The sequence below is a fragment of the Lotus japonicus genome, chromosome 5, assembly GCF_012489685.1.
Source record: "Lotus japonicus ecotype B-129 chromosome 5, LjGifu_v1.2".
In the NCBI taxonomy this organism is placed as follows: Eukaryota; Viridiplantae; Streptophyta; class Magnoliopsida; order Fabales; family Fabaceae; genus Lotus; species Lotus japonicus.
This window is the reverse complement of record NC_080045.1, coordinates 66,325,759-66,347,179: the sequence shown is the minus strand read 5'-3', so window position 1 is coordinate 66,347,179 and position 21,421 is coordinate 66,325,759. Positions and strand designations below refer to the sequence as shown.

The following is a 21,421-nucleotide window of genomic DNA, read 5'->3' as shown; positions in this document are numbered from 1 at the left end:
AAAAAGTGAATGAAACTCTACTAAAAAAGTGTGATAAAAGTCTGTTCGTGTTACACCTAACTAGTATCCAAACACACTCATAAACTAGGCCAAAAGTAAGGCAGCCATGGAGGCCAACAACATGTGTTGCTTGCTTTGGGTTCCACGGTTGAGAGTAGCTATAGCCAAATTGAGCCTTGCAGGAAGAGAAAAATGGGGACCCAAGTGAAAGTTATAAATGAAAAGGAGAAACTATCTGCTTTGCAAACTGACAACTAGTACCTGTTATAATTATTTGAGGGTGCCTTTGAAATGTTAGATCGGTATCTAGTGCCGGTGCCCTTCAAGTGATTTTCGGTGTACTAAATTGCTCCAGTAATTTTGATCTTGAGCGTGATGAAAGTTAAATACCTTTCAAGAGTACAACTTATAAAGATTGAGTTTTTGACTAAGCGGTTCAAACAGTTATTTTTAACTACTACAACCGACCGTTAGTCATTAGTTAGCCTTATCTAAACATTGATAGAGTTGCCATGTTTCACTGGAGATCCCTTTTTTGATCGATTGATACTATATAGCAGCTGGTAGGTTAGATTTCTACTTTTCATTGAGTGATGCTCTGATAACGTAAATGTGATCATTACGTACAAGAGCTCACATCAAAACAAGAATCGATACAATGCCGAGTAAATGTTTAAGAATAGAATATTTGGCAAGCTCATCAATTTCTCTTTTCAATTGAAAATGATCACAAAATTATAAATATGATCATTTTTTCATATTCTTTAAAACATGCAATGCTAATAAGCAACCTGCCAAATACAATGGCATCAGAAACTAGACAATACATCAGGCCAAGGCATAAAGCCAATAAAGTGTTCAACTTAAAAGTCACAAATCACATTTAATAATAAGATAGCCACATCATAAATGGGTGCAGTGGAGCAAAAGTGCCTACACCTTGTACCTGTTACTAAGGGTCAGAACAATATATGGTATGCTATTTCTTATTAGCTGGTTAAGGAGGGATTGCACAATGGTTCTTCACTCAATTTCCACTCGCAGGCTTATACAAAATCCACCAGATAATTCCAACCTGACAAAAGCAACATTGTCCACTACCACCAAAAGCATGCTGCTGAATTGAAACAGCACTGCAGCACTATCCTTCTCAATGAGCCACAGACCCTTCCTTAGTATTGGAAGTCAGGGCCTTAACACAGAGCCGAGGTTTTGTACTAACAAGGTTCCTGGGGAGTGCAGAGACAGCAACCACTAATGATCCATTAGGTACTCTTGAAAGGGGCAGCAACTCAACAAGAATGGAGAGCTGCAACAGCAGTGTCAATGTTCAGAGCATGAATAAATGTGAATGCCCACAGCTATAATTTGCTCAAGGAAAATTATTCGAAGACATCTGCATAGTGCAGACATCAAACAGACACACATAGTGAAGAAATGAAGAGAAAAGAGAGAAGTAATGGTTGTGATAAGAAGAGATAAAGAGAAAATTAGAGCGTCTGTGGAATGTCTACACTGTTTTGATGTCTTAGTATCATTACTATCTGTTCAATGCAGTACAATATCTTTACCTCTGGGGACCTGAGATCCACTACTGAATCTTCCACAACATCATTGACTGCAGAAGCCACTACGGAGAAGCATTTATTACGATCCAGCAAACTAAATGCATTGGAACCATTTGAATTTTCTTTTGCAAACTTGGTATCTTCAATTCCTCTTCGGTTGTACCCAACAGCAAACTATAAGGTCAACAACAATTCTTCATGTAAGATTACTAACAAGAACCAAAACTAAGCACATGTTTGGAAATCCTTATACAAACAATTGCGGGGAGAAGCTTCTATGAGTAGCTTCTGAGTTTCAGAATAATTCTGGGGAAAGAGAAGCTGATACAAATATGCTGTAAGACATTTCCTAAAATTAAATATAGCTATGGATTCTATATCTTTCATAGTTTCTAATTCCAACCACTTTTGAAATAATTTGTAAATCATTTAATTTGAAAAAGTTATTTATATTTACAAAGTTGAGAAAGGTCCAAACATTACACAAGTACTGGGGAAAATTAAAAAAAAAATCTCAGTTCTGACTATATCTCGAATCCTACATGTTGAAAACAGAAAGGATGTTCTGAAGCTACTGCAGATAAATATTTAGCCAGCATTGTGAGATCAGCTTCACTAATGTGAAATTTTAATTAAGAACTGATCTTTTCTTTGGCGATGGGGATGTAGGGTGGGGGGATCCTGTATATCAGGTGATGAAAATTTCCCAAGAGAGCCCAAGATAACATGTTTGTTAGCTTAACAATATGATGGATCATTACAGCTGAAAGGTAATACTGTATTAGACCTTAAGAGGCCGTTCAAGCTTGCCCTGTTTAGAAGCCAAGAATTTTTTAACAAGCATTGATACTACTTCTTGGAGTTCTTTTTCGTTCAAGCGACAAGTAGCTTGGATGGGGAAAATGCGATGGCACCAACTGCAGCAGAACAAATGTCCACTATTAGCATCAAAGAAGAAATATACTAAAATCAGAGAGAAGGGCCTTTCTAGTATACGTCAACAAACCTACACAAATCCACTCAATATATATAATAAAAATAAAATAAAATTCAAGAGTAGAATTTGAGGATCCATTCTTTTATCAATCAAATAACTCATTATAAAAGCTTGAGTTGTGATGAGGTACTCAAGAAAAGATGTTAGGATCTATGAAAGCACAGATCCAGACATGGACGCTGAAAAGATGACAAGGACACCAACACATCTAAAACTACAGGACACTTGAATTCAGATGCACACACACACACACACACACACACTTCGACACATGTACATACATATTTATGTATGAATTTATACATCTGTGTGTAGGGAGTGCACTAATAGAGAGCAAACGAGGTTGTATTGTTAAAATGAAAACTCCTTCATTTTTCATATTCTCACTTGATATATCTGCTGTATATATACACATGTGTGAGGTACATGAATGAACAAATGAAGGTAGAAATGGAATTCCCAAATGATGTATGTTGAAGACATTAACATTTTCCAGGTCTTTACAATTGTACACTTCAAGCTGACTATTTTCGAAGTTATTTAAAAATAAAAATGAAATTTCTCTATAAATTATGGGTGCTTCAAGTGTCAAGAAGTGTTGGCTAAGTGTCTAAACTCTAAACTGAGTCAGCTAAATATCAAGGCGTGTCGGGTCAGTCTCCTAGCTGATGAAAAAAAAAATTCAATAGGACACCAGATGGGGAGTATAGGAATGCCGATGACGGAAAGTATCTGATACTTTCAAGTTCAAGTAGGATAAGTGTCAAGCTAGGACTATAAGGTTGAATAAGCATAGTCAAACTTTTATCAGAGTACATGCAATAGCAACAAGTAAATATATATATATATATATATATATATATATATATATAATTCTAGGATAACATAAATTTTAGAATTTTCTAAATTTTTATATATTATTCTTATGTTCAAAAATCGTGCCAGTGCCACAGTAAGCATAGCAAAAATTGAAAAATAAATAAATAAGAGCCTTGTCAGCCAATACCATGAAAAATCAGTGAATAACCACAGTATACAAGATGTACAGTGACAACAGAAATACCAGAATGGAAGCATGGGCGGGTTTGGGTTCTGTTCTTGGAAGCCTCAGCTCCCTCTAATAAAACTTAACCATAGAGCATGGCACCTCAGCCTGGGGGACTTTTCTAAGAGCTACAGGTCATAGGCATTCTACCCAGATCAGAATGAGGCAATAGGCCTCCATCGATCTATCTCACCTAGGTTCCTAAGCTAGCAAAATAGGCTTCAATATGACTTAACACATACACTACAAGTTATCTCATTTCAATAAATCAATAGCAAACATGACAAAAAAAGGTGCAAATAAATAAAGGACACATGACCAGAAAATGAAGGTAAAATAGAAACAGTCAAACCAAAGTTTCAAGAATATCACATGCCAAAATGTACACCATGAAATCCTAACTGCAAGCAAGTTACAGATAATGGTAGGGTTGAAGCTTAAAATCCCGACTTTCCCCCAATTTTCTTGTATTTAATGTATGACAAAAAGTAGACAGTTTCTTGAAAGCCAAGCCAAAATATTGAACCTAGAGGGAACATGGAAATGTTAGTGAATCAGTTCACATAATTTTCGAACAGTCAACCAATTTTACGACTCCCCTAATCACTTCCTATTATTTGGTTCCCACTTGTTTGTATCAACATATTAGCTTGGCTTTTCAAGAATTTCTCCTTCTATGGGACGGGTAGCAATGTAGCATCATTGACACAGTAAACAAAGAACAACACATTTTATTTTATTTTAACCAATAACATAAGCATGAGCTGAGTTACTTACACCGGCAAACTTGTGCTCCCAGATTCCAAAGATTGAATGATATTTGACACAATATTCACTGTGTCGGGAAACATGTTATTGGGATAGATAAAAAGAAGCAACCCATTCCTTGTGAGCTTAACCAAAGAAAGATCAGTTACTCCATCTTTATCTTCTGCCTCTGCTTTAGCAGGACTCAAAACTTTACCTGCCATCATAAGAGCCCATGACCATGCCTGTTTAATAAAACCCGGCCTGCAATTCTATACCGCAAAACAGCATAAGTATATAATAAATCAGTACCATCTCCAGAGTTATCAGTAACAGACTCAGTTTCCTTGACATCCAAACACTCCCCACCAATGTCTTGTGTATCTACCCTCATTCTCTTAAATGAACTATATTCTCCAGGGTTCTTCGAACATTCGAAACCACCCGCGTTAAAGGCCCCAACAAACTGTAGGGAAAAATTACAAGGGGCCTAAGTGTGTTAATGTACTCAAATCTCTCTAATGATGAAAAATTACAAAGTTTTTGTTTTTTCCCTCACAAGGGCTTATAGAATTTAACATGGTAGTGAGTTTTGATGAAGACATGTTGTTATATGAAAAATGTAAATTGAGAAGTGAAAGAAGGCACCTTTTCAAGGATGGAAAGAGCTTCTTTTGTAGCACTTTTCTCCCTCTCTGGAAAGAACAAAAATTTGACATTAGTATCAAACCAAATACTCAAAAATCAAAAGGGTACAAGTGAAACTACTAAAAATTCAAAAGGGTACAAGTGAAAGTGTGCAAGGTGAAGAATTGATGAATGTATGAAAAGAGAAGCATGTTATATTACTGATGGTGCAAGTGATGAGAAAGCCGGAATGGGAGTGAAGGAGAAGAGAAGCAGGGGCGTTGTAGTCATAGCGAGAGAGTTTGATAACACCAGAGTGTTGCTCCCATGGAGTCATCATCGCTTTTTCATCGCCGTTTTTTTCAGTTGGATTTGGAACTGGAACTTCTTTTTCTTCTTCTTCTTCCTTTTTCATTTCCTTTTCATGATTTTCTTCTTCTTCTTGTTCTCTGTATTCATTGGCTGTTTTTCCACCCGCCATTCTCTGCCTCTGAGCTCCAAAACCTCTTTCTGTTTACCCTATGAGTTCTTGGGTACACATTTTTCTTTTAAATAGTGTGGGTTGTTTGCGACGGAAAATAAATCCATCACAAGGAAAGGGAGTCTGCAGTGAATCCACTAGGGAAGCCCAAATTCTGGCAAGCCCGAATTCTGGCAGTTCGCGAGCCCATACTTTAGTTATTAGTGCCCTTGAAGGAGATTTCTCGAATTCTAAGGTAGTGTTTGGTAGACAACAACACAAGCTTCCAATTAGTCACCGTAAAGTTCTTGACCCTTAAACCAGCCCTCACAAAGAACGCCATAAAGAACTCCTCTCCAAGATAACATGGAACAGAAAGGAAAGGAGAACTATGGTTAGAAGTAGAGCATGTCTGTATGTTTGTTCGTTTGGACTTTTGACCCATTGATTTCAATGAAAGTAGTAACGTTAACAACAACAACAAAAATGTAGTGTTTGGTAGATAGGTGGAAAGGGAACTGAACACGATATTACTGTTTTGTTTTTAAGATTGACAGAACATAACAAAATGACTCTAGAATATGACATTTTGGTTCCCTGAAAATATAGGTGGAACCAATGAAAACAGAACATAAAATATTTTATAGAGACAAAATTACCCCTAGGCTCAGGAAATAATAGTGAACGGTTTTTTGGTAAATAGTTTTCTTTTTATTATATAAAAAAACCCGCGTTCTTGATGGCCTTTTCTTCCCTCTGTTGAAAGTAAATGGAAATATTATGATGGACCTTATTATGTTACCTAGTAACGTTTTACAAAAGAAAGTATACATGCTCTACTGTCCGTATGAATATATATTGCTAAGTATTTGCTTTAGAAATAAATCAGAGACATACCACACAAGAAATATAACATTTTAATTCAGTTAAAAGGGAAAAACTAAACAAACAGTTTGTGTGAGAAATGAGCACGAAATCATCTTTTTGAAATTTTAATGTAGGGACAATGAAAATGTGATTCTTCAAGAATACACTTCGGCTTTGATCAATATATTCAATCCTATCTATGGCCTGGTTTTGTGAGAAGCAACAAGCCCAGTTTTGTTAACGAATTGTTGCTTCATGACAAATGCATACTGATGGGTGATGGTCCTAAAACAGAATAACAAACACACCTTATGCTTCTTATTTTGTCAACATTATGCTCAAATTATAGTTTAAAATACTAACACTCCAATTTTTAACAACCCCGCCCCCTACACAAACAACAAAATAAATCAAAATAAACTGTATAATTAAGTTGAATTTCAAAGCCATGATTCACAAATACTTCTGGATCAGTCATACTCTTTGCACATTCTCAATCTTTAACAGTTTCCATAAGACCCTTCTTACAATCAATTATTCATAAATTCACAAGTTCAAGTACAAATTCAATTCAAAGCACTCCCCATTCAGGAAAGTTTTAAGCATCAGGATTCAAGTCACTGAGGTGAAGCTTCCTCCTTCTTCCCCGAGAGATACCTATAGAATATTGCAAAGAGATACAAACGTTTATCAGTAATCTGACATCTATAGCTCCATTGATTCAAAAGAAATGTCTAATGCAGGCGTAAGGAGAAAATAGAGATGGAACTCAGTAAACTACAGTGATAGTGGTGAAGCGAAATAAATCAAGCGTATGATAGATCATAACAAATATATGTCTACCATTTTAGTATAGAAGACTACACAGTTTTAACTAGGCCTTGAGAAGGCTTGTAACTTGGAGAAACCTTTGTAACCCAACAGATCAAAATACTGTCATTCAATGGCCAGGGAGTCACGGCAAGTAGAACTGGTTAAAATCAAAGCAGCTTACCCCTGTGACTTTGCCCAACGGGTGAAATGATAGAGTTGAACTGTCTCATTGGAGGCATGGCACGCAAGAAGTAGATAGTTTCGTGGCTGAACCATCCATGCAAATCTCATGAACAAGGCTGAATAGACACACATTGCTGCAACATGAAAAACAAGCATGAGATGAAATAAGCCACAGATCATCATACACCAAGAAAAAAGAATCAACATTTCATGGGAGCAGGGGTGCTAAACCTGATGTCATGTTGCCAGATAGCATTTCTGGAGGTTTGTTCAAGTCAGCCAATCCCTTCACATAACAAAGTTTGACACATCATATCAGTACGAAATCTAGGGTTAGGACCATTGCGTATTATGAATAATGAATAACTAGCCAAGTAAATAAAATCAACAATTCATATGAGCAAAACTCACAGCTACGACGAATCCCCAGTTGGCAACAGGTCCCCAAAAGTGAGTTGTTTTAGGTCCAATTGGACTGTTCAAGAATGCTCGGAAGGAGGAAGCCATATGATACCAGCGCTACTTCTGATTGGCATCAAAAATTGTAAAATGATTCAACAGAGCAAAAATATCATATTACAAGTATATCAAGCATGTAAATGCAAATTATTGTTCAATTGAAAAAACCCAAATAGTGGCATTGCAACACTAGAAAGTAAAATTGATCATAAAAAAAGACTAAAGACCGCGAATCCTTCTGTACTGACTATTGAATAACATCTTACTGCATCTCATAATTATCCCACTTAGAGATGCAATCATCCATTGTGAGAACTAACTTAGGGGGCATGCAAAAAATCCATAAAAATGATATTATTTTTCTTCCATTCTCATACCACAATTGTGAACCCTATCATCCAAAGTAAAAGAATTAAATGCAATTGACAAAATACAAAGCTTCAGGGCTTAATTCAATTCAATTGATTATGGATGAAGAAAAATAATGCAAACAAATGAAATTTAGGGTAATCATAGAGGGTTTCAATCAATTGGGTGAAGATTTACAGAGCGAAAGAATGATATAAAGGGATATACGAAGCGGAGAGATACCTTGAAGTGAAAGTGGTGGCAGAGAGGGCGAGGTTGGTGGTGGCAGGGAGAATCGCCGCCGTTGATTTTGGAAGAGAATGACAGACCAAATCTGAGTGGGGAGGAGCCTTATTGAGTTGACCAATGATAGTAAAACGACATCACCTCTCGCGTTTCTTACCTTTTTGTTTTTTTTAAATAATATAAAAAATAAAGCAATTTTCTAGAGAGGTGTGGGTGGAGCATATAGTAGTAGTTTGTGTTGTATAGGTATGGGTGGAGTAATTTTCTATGCGGGTTCGACGGGAGGAGATCCTCTCACTACTGAAATCCAAGCTCTAAAGCTTGGTCTCACAGTGCTTTGGAAGAATAATATTAAGCATGCTTATTGCGAGTTGGATTGTTTAGAGTTGTGAACACTCTTCGGAATAAGAGATTCCAATTTCATTCTTATGCTAGTGATTTCACATATTTGCATATTCTTCTTTCGCGGAACTGGGAAGTGAAACTCCATCATATTCTCAAAAAGGCTAATGGTCCTGCAGATTGTCTAACCGGCATTGGTGCACGCCTTCGGTGTGGCGTTGCCCGCCTTGCCGCCCCTCCGCCTTAGCGGTGTAATTATTGTTTAATTTTTCCATGAAAAAAAAAAACAAATATAGTTTAAAAATAATTGACCATGGAGTTGTTATAAACTACTACTCTTCTTCTACAAACTGAAGAGGAACATTTTCAGTATGAGCCTTCAAGTATTGCGCCCTCTGAGACAATGGCCATGGTTGCACTTGCACCACCGTGGTTGTGCTAACGCGGCACTCCACCACCACCGCCACCGTCATCTTCTTCTTCTACCCTCTCCACCAGAACCCACAAGGACAACTTCAAATCCTCATCGTTTCTCCTCGGCCGCTCTCGCTTCCTCTCGCCGGAGCGCCAATGTTCCCCAAACCACCACCGAACTGGACTCCGATTCCGAGTCCAAGAAGAGCCGCAACGAGTTGAAGCGGGAAGCAAGGCGCGCTGTCAAGTGGGGAATGGACTTGGCTTCCTTCTCTGCTCCCCAAATCAAACGCGTCCTTAGGTTTCGTTTCTGGGTTTCAATTTTTCTCAAATATGATTGATACCCAATTACCCATTTCCGTTTTTTGAATGCCCACTTCGGAAACTTGCAAACTTAGCTCTAACCTCTTGTAATTTGTTCTGGGTTGCAGGGTGCTTTCATTGGACGAAGTTGTGTTCGAAGCTCTTATGGTTGTTAAGGTGCTTTATCTTATCCATGTTAATCATTGTGTAGCTGGGTTTTTATTTTGTTGAATAAGAATTATGCTGTGAAAGTGTAATCTTGGATGATATGTTGTTGAAGAGATAGTGTTTGTTGTTTTGCCTCAGAGACTGGGACCAGATGTTCGAGAAGGAAGGAGAAGACAGTTCAGTTATATTGGTAATTTGGGAGCATTTTCATTCGAAAACTGCAATGTTTTGTGTTGGGCTATTTGGGTTGATCGCATCAATGAGGAGTACATGGTGTTTTGGAGGGATTAAACTTTGTCATTCAGGCATGATTGAACATTTAGATAATCTTGTTTTGGATATCAGATGTGTATTTCACTCTATCAGATTTGTTTTGCATAAAGTATGGGTCGGTATGTTATGTTTGTCTTGGTCTAGTTAGTGAAGAAGATTGATAATGTTGCTCACCATTGCTACGGAGTACACTTGTCAATTGTCATTTGATATATATGTGGTACGTTGATGTGATATTATGTACATTCTGCAGTGCAGATTTATGTTCTTCACACATAAATTGTCTCAGGAAAATTGCTGCGGGGAGCGGATCCTGAGTTAATGGATCGATTGATAAGAGCAACAAGGGATTCGGATCAAAAGGAGCTGCAAGCTTTAACTGGTTTAGTCTCTGACGATGTTGAAGAGGATGATGACATAATAGAATCTGAAGATGAGGAGGTTGAGGAGGTATTTGTTCATACTTTAATTTCTTACTGACTAAATATGCGTCCCCCAAGTTGAATGCTACATACTATCTGCTCTTTTTCTCTCACAGCTGTTGTCCTTTGTTAAATCTGTTGTTATATTTTTGTTCTGGTTTCTATGATATGACTCAGTTCCATTGTATTGTGTTGTGACTTGTGTCTTTGACATGTATTCTTATATTTTTGGAGCAATTTATCAGGAATCTAATTTGCATGACAGTCAAGCAACAAGGTGGTTTGATGGCTTGATCAATAAGGACATTCAAATTACCAATGAAGTTTATTCAATTCAGGGCGTTGACTTTGATCGTCAGGTAATATTTTGCTCTATGCTCAATCGTAATGCCTAATTGCTCTTTTGGAATTATTAGAGAAATTGCTGATCAACCATAAATCGAAGGAGGAATTTTAATTGTTAGCAACACTCTTCCAACATTCTCTGTTATTTCCTACGAAAATTAGGGCTAAGGACACACTCTTTCTAACACACTATTATGGGTAAAATTCATGTGGATCCCACTAAATTATGTGGGTACCATTTTTTATTTGATGGAACCCCCGCACCCACATAAATATCATTCTCGCCCAATGAAAGTGTGTTGAAAGAATGTACTAGAAAGTGTGTTGCTAGTTTAGGTTGGCTCTAGGTTTTCAAGGTAACCTTCATAAATCAAGTGTCATCAGAATCTGTAAAATCTTATTGCAAGCATTTCTTAACAATTAACATACATTGTCTTACATAGTATGGTAATCAAATTTAAGTGCTTATTTCAAATCAACCATAAATTCAAGGCAGAACAGCCTACAGGACCATGGGGTGACGATCTCAGCTTTTAAAAACTTGAAAAACACTCCTGAAATTTAACACATTTTTTTTATAAAATAGAATAAAAACCCACTTAAATGATACTTCTGTCAATAGTCCCTTGTATATTATCTTGTTTGACTTTCATAAATGTGAGGGAAATGGTATATGGGTGGAGGAAAGGAAGGGGTCTCTACTGTTCAGGATCACATGATAGATTTTGTATGCTAATAAAATATCCACTTTCCTTTTACTGTCTACGTTTATAGACATGAAAAAACTTTATCTACTGCTCTCATTACATCTCATATCTCTTTTTGCAGGAGTTACGAAAGCTTGTACGCAGAGTGCATGTTGCTCAAGAAAGGAAGGCTGATAACGAGGAAGATGAGAAAAAAATAGAGACAGCAGTAATTGGTGCTAAGAAGGCCCTCACTCGTTTCCTTCGTCATGTTTCAAAGAGAATTCCTGACGAATTTGAATACATCAGTTAAACCCCTCTTTATTTCGAGGTGTTAAGTTTTTAGCTTCAAAAAATTAACCAGAAAATGCATGGATTGGTAAGCCATACACTGTCTTAGTGAGATAATTTTTATTGAAATCAATCTATTATTTATAATGTGAATTATGAAGCTATCTTAAATTTGTTTTTTTAGATTTGAACATTATGTTTGGACCAGTGTTGTTAATGGCGGATAGCGTCGCGTAGCGGCAAGCCCAAAAAGGGCTATAGCGCTATAGCGGGTAGCGCTACGGCCGCTACGCAGATTTTTTATATATATATTACATATAATTATACTACATATATATATATATGTATGACAGCTCAAAAATGATAAATAGAATTGAAGTCTGAAATCATATTTCACTCATAATTAGCTACAAAAAGACATTAGTGATTAAAACAACTTTCTAGCTTGTAAGTAGACATTAGTGTTCTACTTCTAACTTCTAAAACCATGAACATCAAATGAAAGCTCATACTACTAGCTGCTAGTATACAAAAGGCAGCAATGTTCTAACTTATATAAACATAAATCATCAAGTGAAGGCTTCTTAATCAATCATCATCCTCTAGATAGAGGTCTTCCTCTTTATTGGCCACACTTCAAACCAGTGTTGTTATGAGAAGGCCCAGAACCTCCAAACGACAGAAAACCTGTCGAAAAACCGCCGGAAGTGGTGAGGGTGTGGAGGAGAAGAAGAAGAAGTTTGAAGAGGAAGAAGGAAACGACAGAAAACCTGCCGAAAAACCGCCGGAAGTGGTGAGGGTGTGGAGGAGAAGAAGAAGAAGTTTGAAGAGGAAGAAGGAGCGTGAGGTAAAAGATGAAGAAGAATAGAAGAGAAAGAAGCGTAAAAGAGAAAAGAGTTGTACGGTTTTGACAGAGGAAGCAAGGGGGGGGAGTGGGAAACAGCTGTAGAAATTTCATTAATTGAGGGGAAAAGACAATTTTGCCCTCATTTTTTTAACCTAAGTAGGGTCAAAATCGGAATTTTGACTTCATCCCCTTCCCCAAATCAGATCGCGCCGCTATAGCCCCTAACCAACCGCGATTCCAGCCGCGATTGCGGCCGCTACCACCGCGACGCGATTCCCGCTCCGCTACGACCACCGGCGTCGCGCCCAGCTACCGCTCCGCCACGCAGCGCCGCGATAGCGGCGCTATAGCCCGCTATTGACAACACTGGTTTGGACTCTTAAAAAACTAGTATTAGGTTAATTGTGATACAAGAGTTTTATTTTGTTGTGTATATGATTTTCTAACCGCAGTTGGTCTCGGTTAAGCTGTTATATTTCGTTTAAGATTGCCAAAGTCATGGGCAGTCACTAAGCATTAATGTTGAATCTCCCTCCGCCATTTAGGGGAAGTGTGGCTCCTCTCTTAGGTCGGGTTTGGGGTTACCAAAATCGGGGGGTAACAACCCTTCAAGTCATAAGTGTTGAGCTTAATAGACTTGAAGTGTAGTTCACTCTTTAAGTCCAGTTTGGGGTTACCACTCGAGGGGTATACAACCCACGATATTAACTGATGAGAAAAACTGTTGGTAACTTCACCGTCCATTTTACGACCAGGAATGCTATATCACACACCCATGGGGTGCACTACACACACGACCAAGTGTAATTTCAATTAGGAAACGGTTAAAGCTAGAAAATGTAGTAGTTTTATTTTTAAATTTGGATTTAATGACCAATCAGATTCAGTCGTGGATGGTAGTGCTTTTACTTTGTCGTGAGATTTAGCATTTTGATAGTATTTAGCATGCTTAAAGTTTTTAAGCATGCAACACTTGAATTCTCAGTAACTAGTTATATGTCTTATTTATTCAATTTGTGAAGATAAATATTTCAAAATGAGAATTTGAGAGTTTTAAGTAGATTAACTGTAATTGGGGGACTTGAATGTAACATATTAAAAGATTGAAGGAGTAAATCTGGTAAAAAATGATTGCGAGACAAACTACACATTATTCAAAATATGAGGATCAAAAGGCAAGTAAACCTTTAAACTTATAAAACATTCTTTTGATACAACTCTTATTTGGATTCCTTTCCGACGTACCAAAAAAAACTCTAATTTGAATTTTCCACACACGAGATAATGAACATTAGAGATATTTTTTTTGGTACATCGGAAAAATAAATTGCATCGGCCAGGAATCGATTCCTAGACCTCTCCCTACCCAACCCATATGTCCCCCAGCTCCTACCATTTGAGCTCCTACCATTTGAGCTATACTACGAGGACGTAAGAGTTATAACCAAACGAAAATAACACAGTTAAACGTATTTATAATTATCACAGAACAAAGGTCAATATTCAAATTTTCTTATTTGCCTAATCAATCAATTCATATCTACAAAAGAAGTAACCAATTGGGAGTTATTATGATATACATAACCTAAAACCCTAATAAATACAATGAACAAATAAAAAGATTTATTACATTAATATCTTTCCAGCATGTATGAATCACATAGGATTTCTTTCCAGCATCACCACCAACAAGCCACCATAGGTGTTCCTTACCTCAGTTCTAATGAAACAGGTAAAACAGTTTGTGATCCGAGCCATCTATCTGAAACAACACGGATAAGGAATTGGGGAGGAAGAGGCTGGGATATTGGCACCACGAAATTTAGAGTGTGATCCTCAGAAATATCTTGTTTTTTCAGCATAAAATACTCATGGTGAAGAATATATTCACCATCATTATCCTCCACAATCACCCAGAATGGCTCAACATTTCCATGGACTCTGTCATCCCATGCAAAATCTGGAGTTAACGTGAGCTCAACCCTCAAAACGGTGCGCGTAATTGACTCTATATGTGCTTCAAGGTTCAATTTTGGAAATTGGTGGATAAGTTTATGAAGTGTCCTTCCCATCTTGTGTGCAGGGATGAGCTCAGCTATCTCTTGTGATGATAGGTCATAATACCTTTCCCAAGCCAAATCTTTCTTTTCCATCTTAGTTAATATATAACTTGGGATCCCATTGAACTGCCGAAGCGGTGTTTGGACACTCTTCTTAGTCACCATCTTGAATAAGTTCAAAGCCTTTTCAGCCGATTGCGCCCAGCCACGTTTCAAGACAATCTCAAAAAGAGCCCGCAAAAGGCGTCCAGCACTCTACACGAGAGAAATTAAGTACAAGAATCAGTAGAAAGACAATAAAAGAAAGGCATCATTTCCAATTAATTTGTATCGAAGGTAAGGAATGGAGTCTAACCTGAGTTATAAAGACCATATCAGATGTCAGCGAGAGCCCTTCAACCTTTAATTGTGAAATGTATGCTTGCAGCAAAATATTGATCTTGGCACTTGGCTCTTCCAGACTTTCCTTAATGGGAATGGAAACATGTTTCAAAAGCTTTGCCAGCTCCATCTTCTCATCCTGCCTTACTGTCACATACTTGAATTCTTCACTCAATGAGAACAATCTACAAAGCTCAATGTATCCCATTGTAGGCTTTAAATGCTCATTATACATGGAAATGGTTCCATGCGTTATGTAGTAGTAGCTTGCAATTCGACCCAAGTCAGTGACCTGAAAAGATCCGCTCTGCCTATCATACTTCACCAGATTATTTTTATCTAAGATGGTTGCTGCTGTATGAATCTGCAAGGTTTCAATGAGATAGATCAGTATTAGCCAAAAAAAATTACTAAAACATAGTATGGACAATGTATTATGTATATCCAGAAATTTCTGCATTGAATATAATTTGAAATCCATCTAAGCAAATATACATAGGAGAAAAACCAAACTTAAAAAAAAGGATCAAGAGCCTATCTCCAACTCGAATGAGTAATTTTTACAGCCATGAAGCTTTGGTTCCCTTCTCGTGCAATTGTACAAAAATAATAGCAATGAGAAGCACAAATGCTACCAGGATAACATATAAAAAATAAACCAAATAATCACACAGATATCAGTTTAGTTCAGGTAATAACAGGATGATAAATTAGAGCGCGGAGATGCTCACCAAATCAGCTCTTCTCTCCTCCAATGTTATATCTCTTGTTAGGATATCTGGTGCTAAACCATACAAAGAAGGATTCCTTAACATACGAGCATACAAGTAAGTGTATCCAATCCAGTTACAAGCTTCCCTAGCATTATGAACAGTACCAAGAACAATTTCTGCATTCAGCTGATCGGCCAGCTTGGACACAAACTGGCTCTCAATAGGAAGTTGTTCGTTCATGATAGAGATGTAATACTCCAACTCACTAAAGCCAGTAATAATTATTCCTTCACCAAATGAGGTAAATTGGGACCTTCCAGCACGACCCAACATCTGCATCACTTCAAGAGGACTAAGTTCAGTCCAGGCCCCCTTTTCAGGATTGTATATCTGTGTCCCTTTAATTATCACTGTTTGAGCTTGGAGATTCACACCCCAGGCAAGGGCCGCAGTGGATACCAAAACTTGCACATGTCCATCAGCAAAGAGGTCCTCAACAAGCTGACGATCTGCCCTTGTCATACCAGCATGATGAATTGAAAATCCATAGGGCAGAAGATCTTTAAGATCATTGCTGTTCACGAGATCAGTATGAGTGAGAAGAATCTCGCGACTTGCACTATCTTCTCGAAGGAGCCTACCAAGAGTATCATTGGCTAGTACAGTATCTCTGATGGCTCTAGCTGTTTTAGCAGTTTCTTTCCTTGAATGCACAAAGATAAGAACCCGATTCATTCCAGCTACATCCATAATTTTCTCATAACATATATCATTCATCAACTGGAGCCTCTGAAGGGGCTCTGTAACTGTGATTCCAGCATACTGCTGATAAAGATGAACAGGCCTATCATCATTATCAAAATAAAACAACTCGTTGTCCGGATCCACACGTAAAAAGAGTGCCACATCTTCATAATTAGGAAGATTAGCACACAACCCCACCAACCGAATATTGTCCTCTGTGGTTTCTATCTGCCTAATTGTTCTAGCAACAATACTCTCAAGAACTGGCCCTCTGTTGTTATCGTGAAGAAGATGAATCTCGTCAATGATAAGAAGCTTCACAAGCTGTGTGTATGTTCGATCTCCAGATTTTCGAGTGATAATATCCCACTTCTCAGGTGTTGTGACGAGAATTTGAGTCTCTTGTATCTGTTGAGGGGTGAGTGACTGGTCTCCACTGAGGTCCCTAACCTTAACATCATTTTCGTGCAAACGATTGGATAAATTCCCTACAACCTCAGCGACGAGAGCTTTCATAGGCGCAACATAGACAATCTTATAAGCACTATGGTCAATTGAACCGCTCTCCTGATTCCTGTAGCCTGCAATTAGCTGAAGTATGGTGAGAACAGCAACATCAAATTTTCCAGAGCCAGTTGGAGCACAGAGCAGAAGATTGTGAGGCTTGAAGAGTGCAGTATCATAGACCTTGGTCTGAATCCTATTCAAGTGTGCCATCCCTTTGAAGGCGGGTTGTGCCCAATCAGGCATTGAAGATATTTTCACAAGCTTCTCATTAGGATCAAAGGGTCCAGCGTCAGGCAGATGGATTTCATCATAACCCTGGCTCATAGTACCCCTAAAAAACCCACTTGGCATATGAAACCTAAAGAACCCTGTACCTTGATGAAAAGCAAGTGTATCAAAATCAAGCATATGGGGTGGTTGCAGTTGCAGTTGCTGATTCTGCAACTGCAACTGCAACCCCTCCATCTTCCTACTACTGGCATAAACCTTCATCTCCTCCTCAATCTTCTTCCAAACGCAACAACAACTTGTTCTCCACTTCCCTGTGGTCAGAAAGAGCAAGAATATTGAGCACTTCCTCAGCAAGGTGCGGGTCAATTTTGGTCTGAAGCCAGTACGCATCAATATCCTGCACGTTCAGGTTCATCTCTTCCTCCATATCCAAATACTCATAATCAAATCCACCACCAATTTGCATAGCCGAAGAGCTATTGGGTTCAGCAAGGTCGTCGTGATCATCTTCATCCTTTTTCTGGAAAACGACCAACTCCTCCATCTCCATCTCCATCTCCATCTCCATCTCCATCTCCATCGTCTGACAAAATCAATTTAGGGTAGATTTTATTTGTCATTGAAAAACAGATACTTCAACTTTTCATCAAATATTTAAGACTCTAGTCAGGCTTGCCCAAGAATCTAGTTAGGAATATCCAAGAGTTATCTATTATACTAGTACACGGGGGATTTCATTTTCACATTTTCACTACTACACATTAGGGTGTACCATGGCCAAAAATAATTTGCTTATTAATAAATGATAAAATTTAATTTTATATGTGTGTGTCTTTTCATCCTTATTTATGTCAAACAAATAAACATATGAAAAGAATCTTAAGAAATAAAAGAGAGTAAAAAAAAAGAGAAAAAATGACAATACATGAGAGTTTTAAGCTAGGTAAATTATGTGAGGTAAATTTGATGTGCATTTAGATAATTTTCATGTAGATTTTTATTTATTGTTTCATGTGGAATGAAACCTCACAGTGATATGGATGTTCTTGACTCAAACATGATTTCCTTCAAAGAAACACGTTTTAGGAAAAAAGAAAGTGATTTTTTTTTAGGTAACAATAGTTTTCATATATAATAAGAGATTAATTTCTATTCACCGACGGTGTAAATAAGTTTTACACCATCATTCAATCACATCCCTCCATTTTGTTAGCTCACAATTAATTTTGAATTTAATAATATCTAAAATAGAAAATGGAAGGTTGTGATTGAATGATGGTGTAAAACTTTTTACACTGTCGGTGCATAAAAATTAATCTCTATATAATAATTGTTGATTGAGTACAAAAACAAAAGAAAAAAAATTGGAAAATATAAATAGATTTTGACTCGAGAAGTTTTAATTCAAGTCCTAGCATTGTGACCCGTGAAATACACGGAGATATTCATTTTGTTTATAATGTGTATTTTTTTTTCTTCATATTATTAGTTATTTTTATAGATTTACTAAAAGAATAATCATGAATTAAAAGAATAAAATTTATTTTAAAAAAAAAATGTTGAATCTGCTTCACACCGGTGCTGTCATGCCTGAAGCTGATGAGTTTAGTGGATGTTCTTGAGAGTTTATGCATCTTGGAGTTTTGGCGGATTTGTTTTGCGTTTTCTTAAGCTAATAAAAGATTTTTACTTAGATATCCAATTAACTTTAGTATGGAGTATGTATATGAATCTCACATAGAAAAGAAGAGCTTACCTATAACAAATTGACGTCCTTGACTGACTAAATCCCAAAATATTTTGTACACTTGGTATTTTCATCATTGCACCTTGAATTGCTCTCAGTTGCAAGGTCTTCAGAACTTACACGTAAGCTACTTAGCTCTCAATTCCTAATGTTCCATCAAACATGGTTCATTTCAACTGTGTACCCAATCCCAAATTAATTTTAAAATTTCAAAAGTAATAGTTCAAAACATCTCCTTTTTATTTTAGTTTATATTAATACAATTAAAATATATTTTATCATTTTTATTCTTCCACTAAATATAATTAAAATTTTAACAATGCCCATAAATTATTAATTTAATTACAAAGTTTTGTATTAATATTAGGTTATTTTAAAATACAATTTACAATATGTAGTTTTAAAGAGTGGTAAATAATTACATGGTTGACAAATACTTTCATATAAAAAAAATCATTTTTTTTGTTGTCAAGAAAAGAAAAAATATTTTATTCAAAGAAATGTTTTTGAGTTTCGTGTTAATTCTTTTATTTAGAAGTATAAAAAAATGAATTTTACTCTCTTCAAAATTTCGCAAAATATTAGTTATGGCCTCATAATATAAAATATAATATGATAACTAAATCCATGTGATAGTAAATTCAAATTTTGTGTAACAAAAAAAAAACAAAATTTTGTATTATTATTATAAATGTAAAAGTTAATTTTTTTATTTTACTATATATTGATCCAAACTTCAAATTCAATAGAGTAGGGTTAGAGGTTTAGGGTTGAATCCCTGTAAGGTGTAATTTATTTTCCTGACATACTCAAAAAAACTTCAAATACAAAAACTGAAAAATGACACATGCATTTCATCTAGTGTTTTTTATTTGTATTAATATCAAATCTTTATCGTCAAATAACATATCTAACGGATAATAATATTATTTATACTTCGGTCCATTACCAAAACAATCTTATTAATGTAAACTTTTTATCGTCGGTGTAAGTTGAGTCTTGAGGCATAAACTAAAAATAATAACATTATTATAAAATAATTATAATAAGACTTTAAAAATCATACAATCGTATATATATACCAGTATAATCTTAGATAAAATACAACAGACAAACAATTTTATAATCAAGTGTTTCCATGGGGCAAACCCATCTTCACTGGTACAGTAAAAATGGCAATCAATACAAAAAAAATGGTTTTTCAATCTGATTAATTAAATAGGCTAGGCTTTTTTTGGGTCAATAGGCTAGGCTTGAGTTGTTAAAAAAGCCTGTTTGGCCTATCAGGTCAGCTTGTTTGGTCTATCAGGTCAGCCTGTTTCAAAAAAATTCCAAGCAGATCCAGACTAAGAGGCTAAGACATTGGGCCTAAAAAAATCTTTTAGCCCACTTTCCCTCTCTTGGTAGCTTGATTGGACCTTAAAATTGAAATTTTAGCCTTCAACATCTGCATACAGATGGCTTTCTCATGAAACTCAAATAAACTTTTTTTAGCCTTCAACGTCTATTTTTGCTAGTCGGGGTGTTGTCGGTTCAAACTTTTAATCTCTTGTCCCTCTTTTGTTTGTTTCCTATTTGATGTTAGTGGACTTGTGCTTTCCAGACTTAGTTTTCTGCTGAAGTCTTTTAGCCCAAGTGTTACTTGGTCCCGTAGTGTATTTTCCTTCATTAGTGGGGTTGGGCCTTGAGCCTTTCTTTCAATAAACATCGATCAGTTGACAAAAAAAATTAATTTCACATATGCATAGGTTCTTTCCTATATCGTAAGTAACTGATTGTGTTTTTTAGTGGTGGTGTACACCTCTGTTGAAAATCTTGTTGCAGAGATGTTTTTCTACAGACGGCAGAGCCGGCAAGATTTAAAAAGAAGCGACATTAAAAGTTTGAAGATTAAATTCGCTTCGTTTGTAGCAGACCTTGTGTTCGGACTTTGCCGTGGAGCTGCTGCAGCCTTTCCTCTGCTACTGTTCTGCCGCCCCTTTCCTGTGGTTGGCCAGGGTTTGGAAACGCCAAAAGCTAGGGTTTGGCTGGCCCAGCTTCTGATGGGCCCTATTTCTTCTTGGGTCTCTTGCAATAGTTTTTCCTCAATCTCCCTTAGGTCTGTTTAGACGTTCTAAGGAGTCGTGGGCTTATTTGAATATGAACTATTTGTAAGTTGTTTTTGGGTCTATGGCCCAAATTTCCTTATTCATTCAATGAATGATGGACTCGGTTGTAAGTGCCGTTGGACAATTTTAATTGAATGAATTATGCTCCTTTGACCAAAAAAAAAGAAAAAAAACAAAGCATCATGTGATTTCCTTGTACTTTATATCATTATGGGTATAACTATGTAAGACCTTGGGCTTGGCCCATTTTCTTCTGTTTGAAAAAAAAAATAACTAAATGACTCTCGTATATTTAAGTAACTGAATGTTTTGATAAAAAAAAAAAACTGAATGGGGCAAATCTTAACATCACCTTTCTCGTGCCAATTAGTGTTATAGAGAAAAAAATACAACAGAAGCAATTTTACAAATTTTCAATCTGATTAATTAAATAAGCCAGGCTTAAGTTGTTAAAAAAACCTGTTTGAAAAAAAAAACCC

At 36.6% G+C, this 21,421-nt stretch overlaps 4 protein-coding genes across 5 annotated transcripts; 1 reads left to right on the top strand and 3 right to left on the bottom strand.

Annotated features, from left to right (window-relative positions):
* Positions 1-666: 666 nt before the first annotated feature.
* LOC130720524 (uncharacterized) lies at positions 667-5,831 on the bottom strand. 2 transcript variants are annotated; one of them, XM_057571171.1, is made up of 7 exons: positions 5,207-5,831; positions 5,006-5,052; positions 4,670-4,823; positions 4,388-4,574; positions 2,356-2,485; positions 1,572-1,742; positions 667-1,309 (listed from the first exon to the last, which is right to left on the bottom strand). In XM_057571171.1, exons 1-7 carry the CDS (start codon positions 5,463-5,465, stop codon positions 1,151-1,153), a joined length of 1,107 nt encoding a protein of 368 aa, XP_057427154.1. In that variant the 5' UTR covers positions 5,466-5,831; the 3' UTR covers positions 667-1,150. The 2 variants fall into 2 exon arrangements, with proteins under 2 accessions (XP_057427154.1, XP_057427155.1); XM_057571172.1 differs by lacking the exon at positions 4,670-4,823 and having other exon boundaries at positions 4,388-4,629; positions 5,207-5,510.
* Positions 5,832-6,717: 886 nt separating this feature from the next.
* Positions 6,718-8,520, bottom strand: LOC130718678 (mitochondrial pyruvate carrier 1). Its single transcript, XM_057569300.1, has 5 exons — positions 8,358-8,520; positions 7,719-7,832; positions 7,539-7,593; positions 7,306-7,441; positions 6,718-6,968 (listed from the first exon to the last, which is right to left on the bottom strand). Exons 2-5 carry the CDS (start codon positions 7,812-7,814, stop codon positions 6,929-6,931), a joined length of 327 nt encoding a protein of 108 aa, XP_057425283.1. The 5' UTR covers positions 7,815-7,832; positions 8,358-8,520; the 3' UTR covers positions 6,718-6,928.
* Positions 8,521-9,035: 515 nt separating this feature from the next.
* On the top strand, positions 9,036-11,760 carry LOC130718677 (uncharacterized). The gene is made up of 6 exons (XM_057569299.1): positions 9,036-9,417; positions 9,548-9,596; positions 9,726-9,777; positions 10,150-10,310; positions 10,528-10,641; positions 11,456-11,760. The coding sequence occupies exons 1-6, from the start codon at positions 9,074-9,076 to the stop codon at positions 11,624-11,626; spliced, it is 891 nt and encodes a 296-aa protein (XP_057425282.1). The 5' UTR covers positions 9,036-9,073; the 3' UTR covers positions 11,627-11,760.
* Positions 11,761-13,921: 2,161 nt separating this feature from the next.
* Positions 13,922-17,773, bottom strand: LOC130718890 (DExH-box ATP-dependent RNA helicase DExH12-like). The gene is made up of 3 exons (XM_057569522.1): positions 15,624-17,773; positions 14,867-15,256; positions 13,922-14,766 (listed from the first exon to the last, which is right to left on the bottom strand). Exons 1-3 carry the CDS (start codon positions 17,475-17,477, stop codon positions 14,161-14,163), a joined length of 2,850 nt encoding a protein of 949 aa, XP_057425505.1. The 5' UTR covers positions 17,478-17,773; the 3' UTR covers positions 13,922-14,160.
* Positions 17,774-21,421: the final 3,648 nt, after the last annotated feature.

What these genes read in the sequence shown, in the direction of transcription:
- LOC130720524 (XM_057571171.1), bottom strand. Translation starts at nt 5,465, where the DNA reads ATGGCGGGTGGAAAAACAGCCAATGAATACAGAGAACAAGAAGAAGAA. An exon ending in TCTCATCACTTGCACCATCA is followed by an intron (nt 5,053 to 5,206) that starts GTAATATAACAT and finishes TGTTCTTTCCAG; the next exon opens with AGAGGGAGAAAAGTGCTACA. An exon ending in TGGATCTCAGGTCCCCAGAG is followed by an intron (nt 1,310 to 1,571) that starts GTAAAGATATTG and finishes CTGCTGTTGCAG; the next exon opens with CTCTCCATTCTTGTTGAGTT.
- LOC130718678 (XM_057569300.1), bottom strand. Translation starts at nt 7,814, where the DNA reads ATGGCTTCCTCCTTCCGAGCATTCTTGAACAGTCCAATTGGACCTAAA. An exon ending in ACTGGGGATTCGTCGTAGCT is followed by an intron (nt 7,594 to 7,718) that starts GTGAGTTTTGCT and finishes TGTTATGTGAAG; the next exon opens with GGATTGGCTGACTTGAACAA. An exon ending in ATCTGGCAACATGACATCAG is followed by an intron (nt 7,442 to 7,538) that starts GTTTAGCACCCC and finishes TTCATGTTGCAG; the next exon opens with CAATGTGTGTCTATTCAGCC.
- LOC130718677 (XM_057569299.1), top strand. Translation starts at nt 9,074, where the DNA reads ATGAGCCTTCAAGTATTGCGCCCTCTGAGACAATGGCCATGGTTGCAC. An exon ending in AAGACAGTTCAGTTATATTG is followed by an intron (nt 9,778 to 10,149) that starts GTAATTTGGGAG and finishes AAATTGTCTCAG; the next exon opens with GAAAATTGCTGCGGGGAGCG. An exon ending in GCGTTGACTTTGATCGTCAG is followed by an intron (nt 10,642 to 11,455) that starts GTAATATTTTGC and finishes CTCTTTTTGCAG; the next exon opens with GAGTTACGAAAGCTTGTACG.
- LOC130718890 (XM_057569522.1), bottom strand. Translation starts at nt 17,477, where the DNA reads ATGCGTACTGGCTTCAGACCAAAATTGACCCGCACCTTGCTGAGGAAG. An exon ending in AGGAGAGAAGAGCTGATTTG is followed by an intron (nt 15,257 to 15,623) that starts GTGAGCATCTCC and finishes GAAACCTTGCAG; the next exon opens with ATTCATACAGCAGCAACCAT. An exon ending in ATATGGTCTTTATAACTCAG is followed by an intron (nt 14,767 to 14,866) that starts GTTAGACTCCAT and finishes TCTCTCGTGTAG; the next exon opens with AGTGCTGGACGCCTTTTGCG.